Below are 18,431 nucleotides of genomic sequence, written 5' to 3'. Positions count from 1 at the left end.
GTTAGTTACCTTGCCTGTGGTGGGAGGATACTGTAAGACTAAATATCAAAGGGTGTGATACTCAGAAACATTTACAAAATTGATAAGTATTTTAATGAAGTAATAAATACTTAAACATCAGATAGACTTGAGAGTAACTTTACTAAGGACCGAAGCATGAAAGATATGTTTGATACATATTTTCGTATGGGGTGAAAATGCTGAGTGGGAAAATAGGACTAACTTCACCAGGATGACCTCCTGGAAACTCATTTTCCAAGAAAATAACTCCTTCCATCCCTGAGGAGTGTAAGATTGTGTGTTTGTGTGTGTATGTGCGCATGTGCGTGTGTACATGTGTGTGTGTTTGTGTGTTTATGAGCTTGGTAACAATAAATTCATCCAAAAGTATTGGTTAGTAGCAACCAGATTTTAAGGTAGATTGACCTTCCTGTATTTCTCAAGAAACCTTTGGATAATTTTGATTAAAAAAAAGTTTGGATTCTATGGATTTAAATTTTGTATAAAAGTCAATCCATTATTGGTGATGATCCTATTTATGAATAAGCTCTTTTAACAATTTAGACATTTGCAGTATGAACTATGTACTGGGTGGTAAAATTTCCCTATTAACAACTGAAGCTGCTGAACACAAATTATGTATTGTTAAACAAGCAAAACATCGCAAAACAGTGAAAGAAGATACGTCTTTATTTGCATGCTGGCAAATGAATATTTAGGTTTCACTTCAACTTTAGTACAAATAATTCCATCCTGTTACAAGAACAGACATGGAATGAATAAGCTAATTTAAGCTGTTTTGAAAATAAGAATTTTTCCATAAAGACAGTATCAAATTCATCCATTAGCATAAGCTGGTGCTTTTTTCTTTGACATTGGTCACAGTGTTTAAAAGTAAAACGAATATTGTTGGGCGCGGTGGCTCACGCCCCTAATCCCAGCACTTTGGGAGGCCAAGGCGGGCGGATCACGAGGTCAGGAGATTGAGACCATCCTGGCTAACACGGTGAAACCCTGTCATTATGAAAAATACAAAAAATTAGCCGGGCGTGGTGGTGGGTGCCTGTAGTCCCAGCTACTCGGGAGGCTGAGGCAGGAGAATGGCGTGAACCCGGGAGGCGGAGCTTGCAGTGAGCTGAGATCGCGCCCTGCACTCCAGCCTGGGCGACAGAGCGAGACTCCGTCTCAAAAAATAAAAAATAAAAATAAAAATAAACAAATAAAAAGAATGTTATGGCACATTCAGAAATCAGGTGTATACAACTTTTAAGGTCAAGCTGTTGAAGAAATCACAACCGGTTATATTAAGCTTGTATTTTTTTCTTTCTTTTTTTTCCATTCAGATATGATAACTTTTCTACACATTGTTATTTCAATTACTGTAGTGGTCCTATTTGTTATTGGAAATTTTGCCAATGGGTTCATAGTATTGATACATTTTATTGGCTGGGCCAAGAGACAAAAGATCCCCTCAGCTGATCAAATTCTCACTGTTCTGTCAGTCTCCAGAGTTGGTTTCCTCTGGACAGTATTGTTACATTGGTATTCAACGGTGTTTAATCCAGCTTCATAGAGTTTAGAATTAAGAATTGCTGTTTATAATGTCTGGACAGTAATCAACCATTTCAGCATCTGGCTTGCTAGTAGCCTCAGCATTTTTTATTTGCTCAAGATTGCCAATTTCTCCAACTTTGTTTTTCTTCACCTAAAAAGAGACTTAAGAGTGTCATTCCAGTGATAATGCTGGGGCCTTTGCTATTGTTGGTTTGTCATCTTGTGTTGGTAAACATGTATATGAATGTGTGGATAAAAGAATATGAAGGAAAAGTGACTTGGAAGATCAAATCGAGGGACACGATACATCTTTCAAACTTGACTATATCCACGCTTGCAAACTTAATACCTTTTACCATGTCCCTGACATATTTTCTGCTGTTAATGTCTTCTCTGAGTAAACATCTCAAGAAGATGCAGCTTCATGGCAAAGGAGCTCAAGATCCCAGCACCAAGGTCCACATAAAAGCTTTGCAAACCGTGTTTGCACAGTTTGCAGACTGTGTTTGCAAAGCTTTTATGTGCAGTTTCCTCTGTTCCTAATCATTTCGCTTTGGAAACCTAGGAGGCTGCACGATAAACCTGTCGTCATGCTCTGCCATGCGATTGGAATCATACATCCTTCATTCCACTATTCATCCTAATTTGGAGAAGTAAGAAGCTAAAAAAGTCCTTTCCTTCTTTGTTATTATTATTTTTTATTTTGGTCAGATTATGTGCTGAGTGAAAGAATGGAAACTCTCAACTTCCTGGATTCACCTTTGGGAAATCCTGTGTTTTCTAGGAGAAAACAAACTGATGGTGTCTGGGACATTTTATACGTTTTACTCGTTTTTCCGTAGAGTGTGTGTTTGAGTAATTTCCAAAGACTTAGAAAAGCCTTTTGCCTAAAGTTATCATAAAAGGTATGTATGTATGTATGTGCGTGTATATGTGTATAAAACACTTAAGAAACAGGTACGATAACATAATGTTAATCAAATTTTTTCCAAACTGCCAAATTACACAAAATATGGTAATAAGTTCCTCAGAATTATGAAATCATGTGTATTTCACATATGTATTTCATGTCATCATGTTTTATTTGAAAAATTTATGATCTTGATTTATAATTTTTAAGAACTGACAGCTTATCTCAGGAAATCATTGCTCCTTTCCATTGTGATTTGTACCATACATATGTACCACAGTGTGCTTGAATGTCATTGAACCTCTAATTTTTGGATAATAAGGACATTCAATTCTAAATCAATAATGAGGTTTTATCTTTGGGGTAGTTTTTATTTAATCATGAATTATAATTTTATGTTTAGTTTAAGGTGAACAGAATTATTGTTAGAAAACGATTCACACCATAAAATTCAAGGGTGACAAATCTATTTAGAATACATTTTATGTATGTCTAATATAAACAATACTGAGGAAAATGAAATTAGATATAAGTATGATATAAGTATGTGAACAGTTGAGAAAAAAATCATTTATATAATAGGGATGAAGAAACAATTATGACTTCTTCAGTGCTGTCATAAATCTCAATATGCAGTTAAATATGTCATTTATTCCAGTTTTTAAATCAAAAAAACAGTTTTTGAAGTTGAGACCTGATGTTGAATGTTTCAGTTTTTATTCTAAACCACTTCAGAGCCTCTGACTTGTCAATTATCTCTTTTATCTTCCACATTTAAAATTATTTTTAAACTTTACGTAAAAGAACTCGAATCTTCCCCACCTTAAAAATTTTTCAGTGTAAAAATGGTATACAAATGATGGAACATAATGAAAGGACATTTTCTGCAAGTGTTAAAATGATGTGTATGAAATCTAAGTATTGCTGATAGAAAATCTCTTAAATATGTATTTTATTATAATCTTGTTTTAGGTGATGAAATGAGAGAAAGTGTGTTGACATATTCAGTGACAGCAACTTCTATTATAGGAAGGAAATGTATAAACTTGTTCAACAAATAAATTCTACATGACTGTATTAATTCTTGGTGCTATTAAATTTTTATAATGTTATCTAAACTTTGAGATAAATCATCTCTACATGTGATTTAGTTATTTGTTTATCACACATTTTTCCCGGTTCAAAAAAACCAGAGATCATACAGATCTTGCTTATTGTTGACTCCCTGGACCTAAAAGACAGCACATAGAATAAGTGGTCAAAACTGACATTCTGATGAACAAATAAACTGGTGAATATATGCATAAATTAAGTATATTGTGATGGTGAACCAATGAAAATGAAAGTCATCACAAAATCTATAGTAGCATGAATTTTCCTATTCTGCTTTCAGGTTACAATTGTAGGCTTATCCAAGAAGAAGCATTTCTTAGACCCAAAGTGTGGCTATTCCACAATTTTAGGGGAAATATCACCATAATATAGACTTGATGAAGCTATATCAGATGTATGACGTGGAGACAAGGTAGAACATGAAAATCAGATGGCACCTATTACAGTACTTTTTAAAAAGCATATTAAAGATTTTTGTATATATGCATATATTTTTATTGTGAATGATATGTGTGTATTATGATATTTTCTAGCTGGTTGTTGTGTAAACAGTAATGATGTTTGATTTTAGAAAATTCAATTACCAAACATCTTACTACAATGTTATTTGCATATAGTTTTAGTATCCTCTCTAAATGAATACTTTAATTGCCATATTATAAACTCACAAAAATGTGAATGAATTATAATTATAGAACTGAATGAATATCTTAACCTCAGGTTTCGTTTCTAGAACTAGAGCCAATGTCTGATATTAAAGTGATGATATTTAATTGGAAGGTAAGTCCAGGACAGCAATAGCAAGGACATGTGGAAATTGAGGCAAGAGCAGATGTGAACCTACGTATGGTGATGTATGTTATGACACTGCTGGTGTCCACTTCACAGTGAGGTGAGAGAGACAGCCGGTGGTCATCAGATGCATGCACTTGGCTCCCAGCACTTTCCAGAAGGGCTGCAAGGGGAAACTACAGCCAGCATTATTCCATGGAAGAGAAAGAGTAGGTAGAATGTATCTGCTCAGCTGTCATCTGTCTTCTATTTCCCCTTGACCAGGGTTTCCCTAAGGTAAAACTACCATCTCTGCTATTCTGCCTTCCGTCATCCAGTCCCTAGGTGGAGGTTATGAAAGTCAGACCTCATGCCCACAGTGTGATGATCCATTCAAGTCCCAAATGGAAGGATGATCTGGGTCAAGAAGGGTACTGACCACGGGAATGGGGGACGGTTCTCCTTCACTCCTTGTGCCACTCAGATGTGCTCACGTCCTCCAGTCATGGCTGGCTTTACAATCATATGGCACGTGCAGTCGCACAAGGTCTTATGCTTAGAGGGGCTTGTACTTAGAGGGCCTCTATGCTTGGATTCATGTTCTGCACCTGCTGTTTTTGTTTTAGAGACAGAGGGCACTCCTTTGCTGAAGAGGGGATGGTCTTACTGTAATTCCCTAGGAGTTTGCTCTCCTCTCTTCTATGGGCGTAACAGAGATATGTACAGAGTGCTATGATGCCCCCTATGCATACCTCTAGCAGCTTTGATTCTGCTGACTCATCTGGCACAATGGGCAGAGGAGCTTGGGCCAGAGCCTATATCTGTTGTAGAGCCCTCTTTTGTTCTGGGTTTCATTTGAGACCAGTAGCCCTTAAGAAAATTCTGTCAGTACATCAGAGCAATATCCTCAAATGTGGTCGATGTTGCCTCCCAAATCCAAATAGGCCCCCAAAATACTGTCCCTCTTCTTTAGTGGTAAGTATATAGAGAGAAACATTCCATTTACTTTAAAAATGATGTCTTGACATGTGGACCAGGACCACTGTACCCCGAAAAGCATCACCAGTGTTTTAGGTTCCTGAATCTGCTGAGGTTTATCTCTCTTCTTCTGGTATTTTATGTATGTTCATTGTTACAGTATTTTACTATATTTAAGGAACTTCCTACTTTCTGCTAATGGGTACCACTTAATGTAATATAATTAACATATTGAACTAGCATTACGTTTTGCAAAATATCAATTAAACTAAAAGTAGATGTGACATAGCCCTGACATAAAACAGTGACGCAGTGGTATTGTTCTTACTGTATTTACCAGCAGCTATACTCTGGTCAGTTAATGTTTATATATATATAATATACATATATTTTAATCTTAAGTTCTGGGATACATGTGCAGAAGGTGCAGGTTTGTTACATAGGTATACATGTGCCAACGGTCATTTGCTGCACCTATCCACCTATCCACTAGGTATTAAGCCTCGCATGCTTTAGCTTTGTATCCTGATGTTCTCCGCCGACTACTGACAGGTCCCGGTGTACATTGTTCCCCTCCCTGTGTTCAGGAGTTCTCATTGTTCAGCTCCCACTTATGAGTGAGAACATGTGGTCTTTGGTTTTCTGTTCCTATGTTAGTTTGCTGAGGATGATGGCTTCCAGCTTCATCCATGTCCCTGCAAAGGACGTGATCTTATTCCTTTTTATGGCTGCATAGTATTCTATGGTGTATATGTACCACATTTTCTTTATCCAGTCTATCATTGATGGGCACTTGGGTTGATTCCATGTCTCTGATATTGTGAATAGTGTTGCAATAAACATACATGTGCATGTATCTTTATAACAATGATTTATATTTCTTTGGGTATATACACAGTAATGGGTTATCGGGTCATATTGTATTTCTGGTTCTAGATACTTGGGGAATCCCCACACTGTCTTCCATAATGGTAGAACTAATTTACATTCCCACCAACAGTGTAAAAGCATTCCTATTTCTCCACAGCCTTGCCAGCATCTGACTTTTTAATACTTGCCATTCTGACTGGTGTGAGATGATATGGCATTGTATGCTAGTCAGATTGGTGATTATATGTATATTTTTATTCATTTATATATATTGACATAGATCATATTATGTAAAGTTTTTTTTTCTTGAGTAGTCAAAGTTACATTTAAAAGGAATATTACCGGTCGGGCGCAGTGGCTCACGCCTGTAATCCCAGCACTTTGAGAGGCTGAGGTGGGTGGATCACGAGGTCAGGAGATCGAGATCATCCTGGCTAACACGGTGAAATCCGTCTCTACTAAAAATACAAAAAAATTAGCCGCCATGATGGCTGGCGCGTATAGTCCCAGCTACTCGGGAGGCTGAGGCAGGAGAATGGCGTGAATCCGGGAGGCGGAGCTTGCAGTGAGCAGAGATCGCGCAACTGCACTCCAGCCTGGGCGACAGAGCGAGACTTCGTCTCAAAAAAAAAAAAAAAAAAAAAAAAGGAATACTACCAAAAAGCTAGGGAGATGAAGGAAGTTTCAATATTTTTACTTTAATCTCTGCTAAATGAGAGTTACGGTGACCTGGCATCTAAAATTTAAAAGCAATATAGGCCAGGAAGGATAAGGGGGAAGGGTATGAGGAGAGACTGATTAAGGGGTACAAATGTAAAGTTTAATAAAAGACATAAGACCTAGTGTTTGGTAGATCTGTAGGGTGACTACAGTTTACAGTAATGTATTTAAAAATAGCTGGGAGAGAATGATTCAAATGTTTGTAATGTAAAGGAGAGAGAAATGTTTAAGAAAAAGGATATCTGAATTACATGGATTTGATATTTATGAATTTTGTTAATATATAAGGTAGGTGCAAAAGTAATTGCAGTTTTTGCCATTTAAAAGTAATAAATTATCTCATGCACTCCCAAAATAAATTTAAAAATAAAAAATAAAGTGAGAAGAAAAATCAGCAATATAGGTGTTGATTGTAACATGGGGAATTTTCATTATAGATGTAATAATCTCAGTAGAGAAATATATGGACAGGATGATGGTTGTTCAACAGAGTTTCTACTCTGCATTTGATACAATTAGCACATAAATTTTGATGCATAAAAAAGTTAAAATGAAACACATTAATCAGTTCTGTATATACCTAAATGTAACTTCGACACTGAAATGGATTAAGACACTGCTCTTCTCTGAGGAACTGACTTGTTATTCTAATTTCTGGATGTAGTGTGTTGGAATTATTATTTTTACCACTCTTTTTCTGAACAAGATGGCCTTTCCTTAAGAGCTGTTGTTCCAATGAAAACCTAGTGTTTTCAACCCAGCATGAATGATGCAAGTGCTGAGGGCCTTTGGGCGAGACCCTCTGGGATTCTTGTAGCTGTCACTGGAGACTTGAGCTCTGCTCTCTTTTCAAAGTATCCATGAAGTCTCAGCAGAACCCACCACACAACCCCTACCCACCATGGTAGTTTGTCTTTCTCTTTGTCTTTTTTCCCAACCTCATCTTTATGACCTGGATATGGCAAGGCTAGGGTAACCTTCTTGTCTCTACATGGATAGTATGTTTGTACTTCTAGCCTTGGGATTTTTTCCTTAATATTTGCCCATGATAGCTGAGTTTGCCTTTTCAATAGCGCTCTTGACTAAATATACAGTAGTTTTCAAGATACTTTGGTTTTATTTTTATTTTATTTTTGCTCAGTATTGCTTCAGGGGACTGAAGGTGAGGGATCAGTTCTTCACAGTGGAACACCTTACTTCTTTCTCTGTCATCTTTGACGTTTATGAGGCATATTTTTCTACTTTCTTCGGTAGCTGTTGCTGAATTTGTTTCATTGGTGCTTTGCTCATTTTACTTACTTTTTTAGCTATTGAAGAAGAATGACTGTATCAGGTTGCTGATTTCCCCATCTTGGCTAGACAGTATGTCATCCTTTATCTGCATTGGTCCCTGTAGTGAGGATCATGGAGCAAGCTTGCTGGGAGAGTGAGTACATGTGAAAAAAATCTGAAGGTATTAGTTGCTGATGAAGCAATGTGCCCTACTGGGCAGGGGAGAGGCACAGAATAAGGATTCTTGCTACCTGGATGAACTCGTTCAAACACAGTGACTGCTTTATGAGACAACAGGCAGATTTCCACCCCTTCCCACATGTACAGAAAAAATATTTCCAAAGTCTCCAGAATATTTACGTTTAATACTATTTAATATAAACTTGCAAGTCTTTTTAAATGTGTTTAAAACTATCACAGTACTGCCGGGCGCGGTGGCTCAAGCCTGTAATCCCAGCACTTTGGGAGGCCGAGACGGGCGGATCACGAGGTCAGGAGATCGAGACCATCCTGGCTAACATGGTGAAAAACGTCTCTACTAAAAAATACAAAAAAAACTAGCCGGGCGAGGTGGCGGGCGCCTGTAGTCCCAGCTACTAGGGAGGCTGAGGCAGGAGAATGGCGTAAACCTGGGAGGCGGAGCTTGCAGTGAGCCGAGATCCGGCCACTGCACTCCAGCCTGGGCGACAGAGCGAGACTCGTCTCAAAAAAAAAAAAAAAAAAAACTATCACAGTACTAAACATGAACTAGATGCATAATAAATGCTGAAAATAAAAAGCCTGAATTATTAAAGTGAAGAGAGAAAAAGATTTAGATCCCAAATAAACGTGTGTGTGTGTGTGTGTGTGCACGCGTGCACACGCGCATGTGTGCGCACATGTTTGGTGTTCATGTACTTGTAAAATAATAGAAAAGTATTATTCTTGGTACCCAGCGTTCTAGGAATAATGTCTTCAACAAGATTATTAGAAAACTCTGCTACTTTGTAGGAGGAACTTTGGATAACTATGAATAAGTCCCTTTACAGACTTAACTTTAAAAAGCCATCTGATTTTTGTTTATTTTCTTTATTTTTATAATAAATTGACATATTTTACTTGCATACATTTATGAGGTATCAGATGTTGTTATGATTTATGAATACTATGTGGAATAATTAAATGAAACTAATTAACATATTCAAATGATAATATATTAACATAACAAATGTCAGGTAACTTTTTATGGTGACAAAACATTTGAAAGTTACTTTTTCAGCGATTTTGTAATATACAATACACTAATATTAACCATATTCACAATGCTGTTCAATAGATCTCAAAAAAGCAAAACAAAACTTATTACTTTGGTCTAATTGAGGCTCTGTACACTTTAACCATCATCTCCCCATTTTTATCCACCCAAACTCTGATGTAAAAATCCTCAGTGCTTAGAAAGTTTCATACACCAATTTTTGTAAAGATACTTCCCCAGAACTCAATTTGACAGACTGAAATATGTAGATAAGACAAAAAAAAAAAAACCACAAACCAATGAAAATAAATATGTCTTTATTTGCATGTTTGCAAATGAGAATTCAGTGTTTCCTTTCTCACCAGCTACAAAAGACTTCAGCCTACTGTGTGTGAGGCACACGGCATCTGGATGAAGCTCAGCTGAGTTATCTGGGGAAATACAGAGATCTTTGTGACGAGAGCTTTAAACCCAGCCATTAGCAAATCTGGATGTTTGCTGGTTTAACATTCCCTTTTTAAAGGGAATATTTTACTGAATTTTCAAGAACCAGATATACATAGCATTTTAGATGAATGCATTAAGAAGCCTTCAGCAGTGATATTAGACATTGGGGCATTCTCTTACAGGCAATGGATGGTGTCATAAAGAGCATATTTACATTCATTTTAATTGTGGAATTTATAATTGGAAATTTAGGAAATAGTTTCATAGTACTGGTGAACTGTATTGACTGGGTCAAGAGAAGAAAGATCTCTTTAGTTGATCAGATTCTCATTGCTTTGGCAATCTCTAGAATTAGTCTGGTTTGGTCAATATTTGGAAGCTGGTGTGTATCTGTGTTTTTCCCAGCTTTATTTGCCACTGAAAAACTGTTAAGAATGCTTACTAATATCTGGACAGTGACCAATCATTTTAGTGTCTGGTTAGCTACAATCCTAGGTACTTTTTATTTTCTCAAGATAGCCAATTTTTCTAACTCTATTTTTCTCTACCTAAAGTGGAGAGTTAAAAAGGTGGTTTTAGTGCTGCTTCTTGTGACTTTGGTCCTCTTGTTTTTAAATATTTTACTGATAAACATTCATATAAATGCCAGTATCAATGGATACAGAGGAAACATGACTTGCAGTTCTGCTTCATGCAACTTTATACGATTTTCCAGGGCTATTGCATTAACCAGCACTGTGTTCGTTTTAATTCCCTTTACTTTGTCCCTGGCAACTTTTCTTCTGCTCAGCTTCTCCCTGTGGAAACATCACAAGAAGATGCAGCACACTGTCAAAGGATACAGAGACATCAGCACCAAGGCCCACAGAGGAGTTATGCAAACTGTGATCACTTTCCTCCTACTCTATGCCATTTTCTTTCTGACTTTTTTCATACCAATTTGGATCTCTGTACGGTTGAAGGAAAATCAAATTATTATTCTTTCTGAGATGATGGGACTGGCTTATCCTTCAGGTCACTCATGTGTTCTGATTCTTGGAAACAAGAAGCTGAGACAGGCCTCTCTGTCAGTGCTATGGTGGCTGAGGTACAGGTTTAAAGATGGGGAGCCCTCAGGTCACAAAGAATTTAGGGAATCATCTTGAATATGTTAGAAAAAAATAGTTCATAAGAAATTCTTGTATATTATGTAAATTTATACTTCCTCAAGATTCTTTCATTGTGTATAACTTTGTGAATTTTACAAAGGTATGTTTGTAATCAACACCATCCAAACATATCACAAATTAGGATATATGAAAGTATGTATATTACCATACAGAGAAGAATGTGAATACTATAAAGAGTTCTTATACAAACAGATAATATAGGTTTTGTATCAATCATTAATGTGTTTTGAGATTTTTAAATGAAAAACCTATAAGGTATAAGATACATGTGTATGTATGTATGTGACACAGTTACTAAAAATAGACTGCTTAACCTGACATCTCAATCTGGTAGATAAAGTACATAAAAGAATATGGAATTTTAGTACGTATATTAAATGTTTTTAATTTTTGTATAATATTTAGTACCTGATTAACATGTATGCAAAAAAGTAATTTGCTTTGTTTGTTGAATTAGAAGTCAGCTGCCTTACTAAATGATCACATTTGCTTTGCTCATTCTCTTGTCTTTGCAGATAGAAAATTATATCATCTGCATATAGTGATTTATAATGATTATTTTACTTCTCCATTTCACTACTTGTAATTCTTTTTTTTGGGATCAGTTGCATAATGAAATGGTTTGAACATTCAAAGTGTTAAGTAATTGTGATCACAACTACTATCTTTGCAAATGGAGTGTTTTCTAGTGTTTTAACAGTAAACATAATACTGACTCTAGCTTTGAGATAAATTCTTTTAAAAATAATCTTCAGGGAGAATATTTGTTTCCTACATTCCTGTGTGTAGTATTATAATAAAATCTCTGTTAAAAACTATCAATTATTTTTGCTGTTTATTAAGATGATCATACTTTCGCTCTCTTCTGACCAATTAAAATAATACTTGTTAATGGTGGTACACCAAACAATGATATATCTTCTAGTCTATGCATTCTAGATTTAATAAAATACAATATATGTATTCATACACACACGCACACACACACACACACACACAGAGAGAGACAGAGAGAGAGAGAGAGAGAGAGAGAGAAAATTACAACCTTAGAGGCAAATTGGAATTCAGAAAGTAGCTGCAAGGTAATGAGAGGTAATCTCCAAAAGGGGAAAATAATCCCAGTTTGAACAACAAGAAAAATTGTGTCAAAGAATTGTATGCCAGAAGATGATTCATTTTTTCAAGGGCTAAGAAATGTAACTATAATCCTGAATTCTTTGCTAAAAATTTGTTCTGGGATTTGATTTAAATAATAACATTCCCCTCTCCCCTTAAAAAAAGACAAGGGCTGTTTACTAAGCATACCTCCTTACTGAAAATGCTACTAACCAATCTGCTTCAGAAAGAGTGTTATGGATGGACTTGTTTGTCTCCAAAATCCATGTGTTGAAGCCTACAATCTCAATGTGACTATATTTGGATATAAGACTTTTAAGTAGGTGGTTAAGGTTAAATTAGGCCATACAGTGAGGCCCTAATACAATAGGACAGGTTTCTTTATAAGAATAGGAAGAAACAGGCATCTGTGGGCACAGAGAAGACACAATGATGTATGATTCCATTTACACACCATTCTAGAATATGGAAATTAATCTATAGTGACAGAAAGCAGATCCACTGCACTCCAGCCTGGGCAATAGAGCGAGACTGTCCGTCCAAAAAAAAAAAAAAAAAAAAAAGGAAGAAAGAAAAGAAAAGAACCATAAATTATTACCATATTTTTTTATTTCAAAATAAACATTTGTACATATTTAGCATTGTGGAAATTGGGAGGTGTGGCACATTGCATTTTCCAAGGATAGTCAAACAGTATCCTTCATTTAACGTTTTCTTCCTACAGTGGGACTTTGACATCCTCTCTTGAAGGGGTGAGGTGTGACTTCACCGGATTGAACCCCTGCCATGACCAATAGCGTATGTCAGAAGTGATGTTTTGTGACTTTTGAGTCTATATCATAAAAATGCCATGCAACTCAAACTCGTCCTTTATAGAATCTGCCACAGGATTTGAGGAAGCCCATGCTGTGAAATAGAGATCTAAAATTTGTTTTTAAAATGATTGCATACCTAATTGTCCCCCCAAAATTTGGAAAAACCAAGTTTTTTTCAGTGATTGAATCACTATCTGTATCACATTATTTCTTTACATGCATAACTACATATCAAAAATTCATTTATCATTCTTTTCTACTGATCATGGCAATATTTCAGATGTCTTAGTCCTTTTAGTCCTTACAATAGTTTTGAGGATTTTTTTGCATTGATGATAACTTTTCAGAGGAAAACATAGTATCTTAATATGATTGGGTGACTTTCACAAAGCCATACATTTTATAGGTATCAGCATAGTTAGGAAATATGAGGGAGGTGGGAGGTGGGGGAGAGTAAAAGAGAGCGAGCGAGAATTACCTTATTTATTAAAACAGTTTAAATTCCTAGCATCAAATAACAAGAACTGCACAGGATTCAGTTGAAGAATGATCAAACTTTGATGCAGATTATACACTGCATCACAGTTTAATTTGTCAATCTGAATACATGTAAATTTCCAGATAGGAAAATACAGCATTAAAATAGAGCCAATTTTCCAGGTATTCCCATGTACATTGATTGCACCACTGTTCTCTCTTCCTGTCTGGGTTTGGTTTTGCTGATTCATAAACTCTGTTAATTTTCAATTCATCATTCCAATTCCACAATTTGATCTAAATTTGTGGTTTACTGTAATTTCTCTTTCATTTTCCTTGTTCTTGGGTATTAATTTCTTTTTTGCTTCTTCATCGCAAGTTTATTGGGACATTGGGAAGAGCAGAAATCAGTCCGTGTGTTCAATGCACTGTACATTTCAATACCCTAAGGATAAAGAAACACATTCCTATTACAGTTTAAAACAGAGTCTACAAATAGACCTTTTGTTTATTTGTTTTCTCTTTCATTTTAAATTTATTTAAGTTACTTTACAAGGCAGATTGTTATTATCTACGTTCCTAATTTCAACAGAAGCATTTGCTATCTTTTCTTCATTGGCTGCATAAAAATAACATGACCATAAGTTCATAATCAAATGGCTATTTCCACAAGTTTGTTGAGTAAACTGAACCTGTCTTTGCAACCCTAGAAACAATTTTAATTGACAAATAATATTTTATATTTTAATAAGCTGACAAATATAGTTTTCTATAACAAATGTACATGGTTTCAAGTCTATTACTTATCCATCTTTAGAACCACCAAAGCAAATCTCTCTGTATTGTAAGAAAATCGTGGTGGGGCTTGGTGCCTCACGCCTGTAGTCTCAGCAATTTAGGAGGTTGAGGTGGGTGGATCACTTGAGGTCAGGAGTTCGAGGCCAGCCTGGCTCACACGGCGAAACCTCATCTCTACTAAAAATACAAAAACTAGCTGTGTGTTGTGGTGCATGCCTGTAATCCCAGCTACTTGGGAGACTGAGGTAGGAGAATTGCTTGAACCAAAGAGGGAGAGTTTGCAGTGAGCCAACATTACTCCACTGCACTCCAACCTTGGAAAAAGAGCAACACTCCTTCTAAAAATAAAAAATAAATAAAAAATAAACAAACAAACAAAAAACAACCTTTATGCTTTTTAGTCAGCAGACATAGAAACACAATATTATAGTAAAATACATAAAGAGTTTGAATGTATCTTTCATTTTTCTCTAACTTTATTTTTTAGCTAAAGCTAATCTATATTCAGGTTTCCCTGATTATCTGAAAACACGTCTTTCTTACATTTTGTTGAACAGTTGAAGGCTTATTTAAATGAGCATCCAAACAAGATTGACATATTGCTTTTTGTCAGATGTAAATGGTCCATGAAACAAATAAAGCTTGAACTCTGAGGTCCTCCTTCTGCATAGACCCCTTCCAAGACTCTATTTATTCTAAACACAAGAAAAAGGTATTAACAAGTTTCATGAACTAGCATTGGCCCTATTTCTACCCATTTTTTAAACTTAAGCCTTTATTTTTTTTTTCTGTCTTCCACTTTCCCAAATGGTCATCCCCCAACACAAACTTCAGTAGTTGGGGGGATATCTGAAATTTTTTCTGAAAAGAAGACTTAGAAATTCCTACAGAAGTCAATTTCTAAATAATCTGATTCTTAAATCTACAGATAAGAGCTAACTATATTCCAGCACTGGTCTAAATGCATAGTGGGATTGCAGATTGTATAATAGATGGGGGAATCCAGAAATTATTCTGTATTGATGTTCAAGGGTCCTATTAAAGTGAGGCTGCTTGTATGACTTTAAATTTTTGCTAATCCACTAGTTTTTACTTGGCAGAACATACTCCCTTTGAAATGCTACCCTACATCAGTATCTATAGGATTCTCACTTCTCAGTATAGAATAGATGTTAAATGTTAGCTTATGTCTTTTTTCCTTTATAATCCACGGGGTCATTAGAGAAAATCTCATGTTTGAATAAACAAGCAAGCAGCAGCTTCATGGCCCAAATTAATCTGGTCCTTTTTGCTAGTGTCCTGGCCCCACCTGTTTCCACACCTTCCTTTTTAGAGATGATGCTGACTGTGACACATATCAACACAGGGAGGTTCTTTGATTTTTAAAGTGAAGAGCAATTTCCTTGGAGATTTTACCCTTTAAAAAAGAAATTTATTTTCTGACTTCTCATACATGTCACTATTGTTTATTCTGAAGAGCCCATGACTGGAATACCAGGTACAACCAGTTATTTTTATATGTTTCTTTATTCTTGGTCTTTTGGTTTGTCTTGGGAGACATTCCAGGACAGATTTAATAAGTAGAACTCTGAAATTCTGCCCCCATTTTGTACCCTTCTTACCCAGTCATCATGTTCACATAGCTGAGTCCACACTTGGGGAGAAGAGAGAATACAGTAGTAACTTATGAGGACAGGTCCAGTTCACCTGCTACTCTTAGGAAGTTCTGACTGTGAGCGGACCAAGCCTTTAACCAAATCCTTCTCAGAGAGTGTATCTGCACTCCATTTCCATTGGCAGGATATCAGCCATGGCAGAACACCTTGGTAGTTAAGAAAAGGAGGAATTTATTTTCACAGACTCAGGGGAATCCTACATTTACTAATTCTACTGGAGACAGATAGCAGAATGCTTAGACACATGGTGAATGAATCTTACTGCAAGTGAATCAAACTGTTTCTTAATTGCAGATCAACCCAGCTACTCCACAGGCAACAGAGTCCATCTCAGCACCTGTTTGTGATTTTCATCCTTTTCAACCCTCATACCTTACTAGAGATTTCACACCATTTTCAATGTGAATTTTAATCCTTCAAAAAAGAATTCAAAACTTCCACCAGATGTTAATATCAGCTATAAAATCGTATACAGATGTTAAAGACAATCTTTTTTCTCCCTGTTGCTGTTGTTGTTAAGAAGGTGAAGCAACTATTCTTAATTTAATTTAATTTTATTTTAAGTTTCACTGTACATGTGCAGCATGTGCCAGTTTGTTACACAGGTCATGGTGGTTTGCTGCACCTGTCACCATCACCAAGATTTTTTTTTTTCATTTTTTTTTTTATACTTTAAGTTCTAGGGTACATGTGCATAACGTGCAGGTTTGTTACATATGTATACTTGTGCCATGTTGCTGTGCTGCACCCATCAACTCGTCAGCACCCATCAACTCGTCATTTACATCAGGCATAACTCCCAATGCAATCCCTCCCCCCTCCCCCCTCCCCGTGATAGGCCCCGGTGTGTGATGTTCCCCTTCCCGAGTCCAAGTGATCTCATTGTTCAGTTCCCACCTATGAGTGAGAACATGCGGTGTTTGGTTTTCTGTTCTTGCGATAGTTTGCTGAGAATGATGGTTTCCAGCTGCATCCATGTCCCTACAAAGGACACAAACTCATCCTTTTTTATGGCTGCATAGTATTCCATGGTGTATATGTGCCACATTTTCTTAATCCAGTCTGTCACTGATGGACATTTGGGTTGATTCCAAGTCTTTGCTATTGTGAATAGTGCTGCAATAAACATATGCATCACCAAGATAATTAAGCTCTGCATGCATTAGCTATTTATCCTGATGCTGTCCATACCCCGACACTCCCCATAGGCCCCAGTGTGTGTTGTTCCCTTTTCTGTGTCCATGTGTTCTCACTGAAGCAACTATTTTAGTAACCATGAGTATCTGCCTTCTATCCATCACTTTCTAAGAAGGAAGTGAGAATCCTACAGATACTGATGTAGGGGAGCATTTCAAAGGTTTGATTCTATTTTACTTGAGCTTTGGAACAAGGCCACCACATAAGCACAGGACATAGTGAAGAATGAAATATATACAAAATAAATTAGTTAAGAAATAAAGCAAAGCCACCACTAAATTCTAGGAGACTGAGGAATTGTAGAAATCCAGAGAAGCACCGGATGTGCCTAGCTGAGGCATTGATCCTGGCTGAGTGGAGGGAATTGAAAAAGCATTGGGGAGGAACATTTTTTAGCTGTTCCCCATTTAATAGGGACTCAATAATTGTTCATTGGAATTGAATTTTGAGAGTGGTTTTTATTTTGTCAGGGAATTTGTCACTTAGCTGCCTTGTGTTAATAAGCATGGTAATTTTATTGGTCCCTGATACTTTACGAACTCTCATTAACACTTTACAGGGCCATCAAAAACATGAAATTAATCCGTGGAAAGTTTATTAGTTTTCCTATGCTGCAATAACACATTACCACAAAGTAAGTGATTTTGTAACTTCAAATTCAGAAATGTGTCACACTGTCTTACATCCATATGGAAAGGCTAAGTTTCATGCTAGAGTTTCTAGGGAAGAATAAAATACCTCTTTCTTCCACATTTAAGGACCATGTGACTGCATTGGGTCCCCCTAGGTAATCCAGGAAAATCTCTCAACATTCAGGTCAACTGATTAGCAAATGTAATCCCCCTTTGTCATGTAAGTTAACATATTCATTGGTTCTGGGAATGAGGAAGTGTGTGTCCCTGGGAGGTCATTATCCTTCATAGCACACAATGGATGGGCATCTTACTCTCCTAGACCTGGTTTGGTTCAGTGCAGGGTGGCGAGTTACCCAGGCTTCTTCCAGATAGTCACATGAGGGTGCAAATGAATTCATATAAAATTAGATGTAATGCAAATATTTGTACTTTAAAGTATATATCTATGCAGTAGTATAAGTCAGAAACTGAAATGGCAGAAATCTACTTTTAATAACCATTTCTATTTAATGTAATTGTTGGTATTTCTAAGCCATTTGTGTTTTTCATATTTACACTACTTTTGATTGTTTTCTTTTTCCCGATCTCCTATGGATGCCTTAAAATGTTTTTTTGATTCCATTTTACTTGATCTGTAAATTTTTTGCATGACTCTCTATATAGCATTGTTAGTGGTTGC

At 36.3% G+C, this 18,431-nt stretch overlaps 1 protein-coding gene and 1 pseudogene across 1 annotated transcript; both read left to right on the top strand.

Annotated features, from left to right (window-relative positions):
• The first annotated feature begins 1,227 nt into the window (after positions 1 to 1,227).
• Positions 1,228 to 4,764, top strand: LOC105463190 (taste receptor type 2 member 50-like; annotated as a pseudogene).
• Positions 4,765 to 9,998: 5,234 nt separating this feature from the next.
• LOC105499954 (taste 2 receptor member 14) lies at positions 9,999 to 11,856 on the top strand. The gene has a single exon (XM_011772851.3). The coding sequence runs from the start codon at positions 10,055 to 10,057 to the stop codon at positions 11,012 to 11,014; it is 960 nt and encodes a 319-aa protein (XP_011771153.2). The 5' UTR covers positions 9,999 to 10,054; the 3' UTR covers positions 11,015 to 11,856.
• The last annotated feature ends 6,575 nt before the right edge of the window (positions 11,857 to 18,431 follow it).

Source organism: Macaca nemestrina, chromosome 10, assembly GCF_043159975.1.
Source record: "Macaca nemestrina isolate mMacNem1 chromosome 10, mMacNem.hap1, whole genome shotgun sequence".
Taxonomy (NCBI): Eukaryota; Metazoa; Chordata; class Mammalia; order Primates; family Cercopithecidae; genus Macaca; species Macaca nemestrina.
The sequence above is the reverse complement of the archived record's forward strand: the minus strand, read 5'-3'. Positions and strand labels throughout refer to the sequence as shown.

What these genes read in the sequence shown, in the direction of transcription:
- LOC105499954 (XM_011772851.3), top strand. Translation starts at nt 10,055, where the DNA reads ATGGATGGTGTCATAAAGAGCATATTTACATTCATTTTAATTGTGGAA.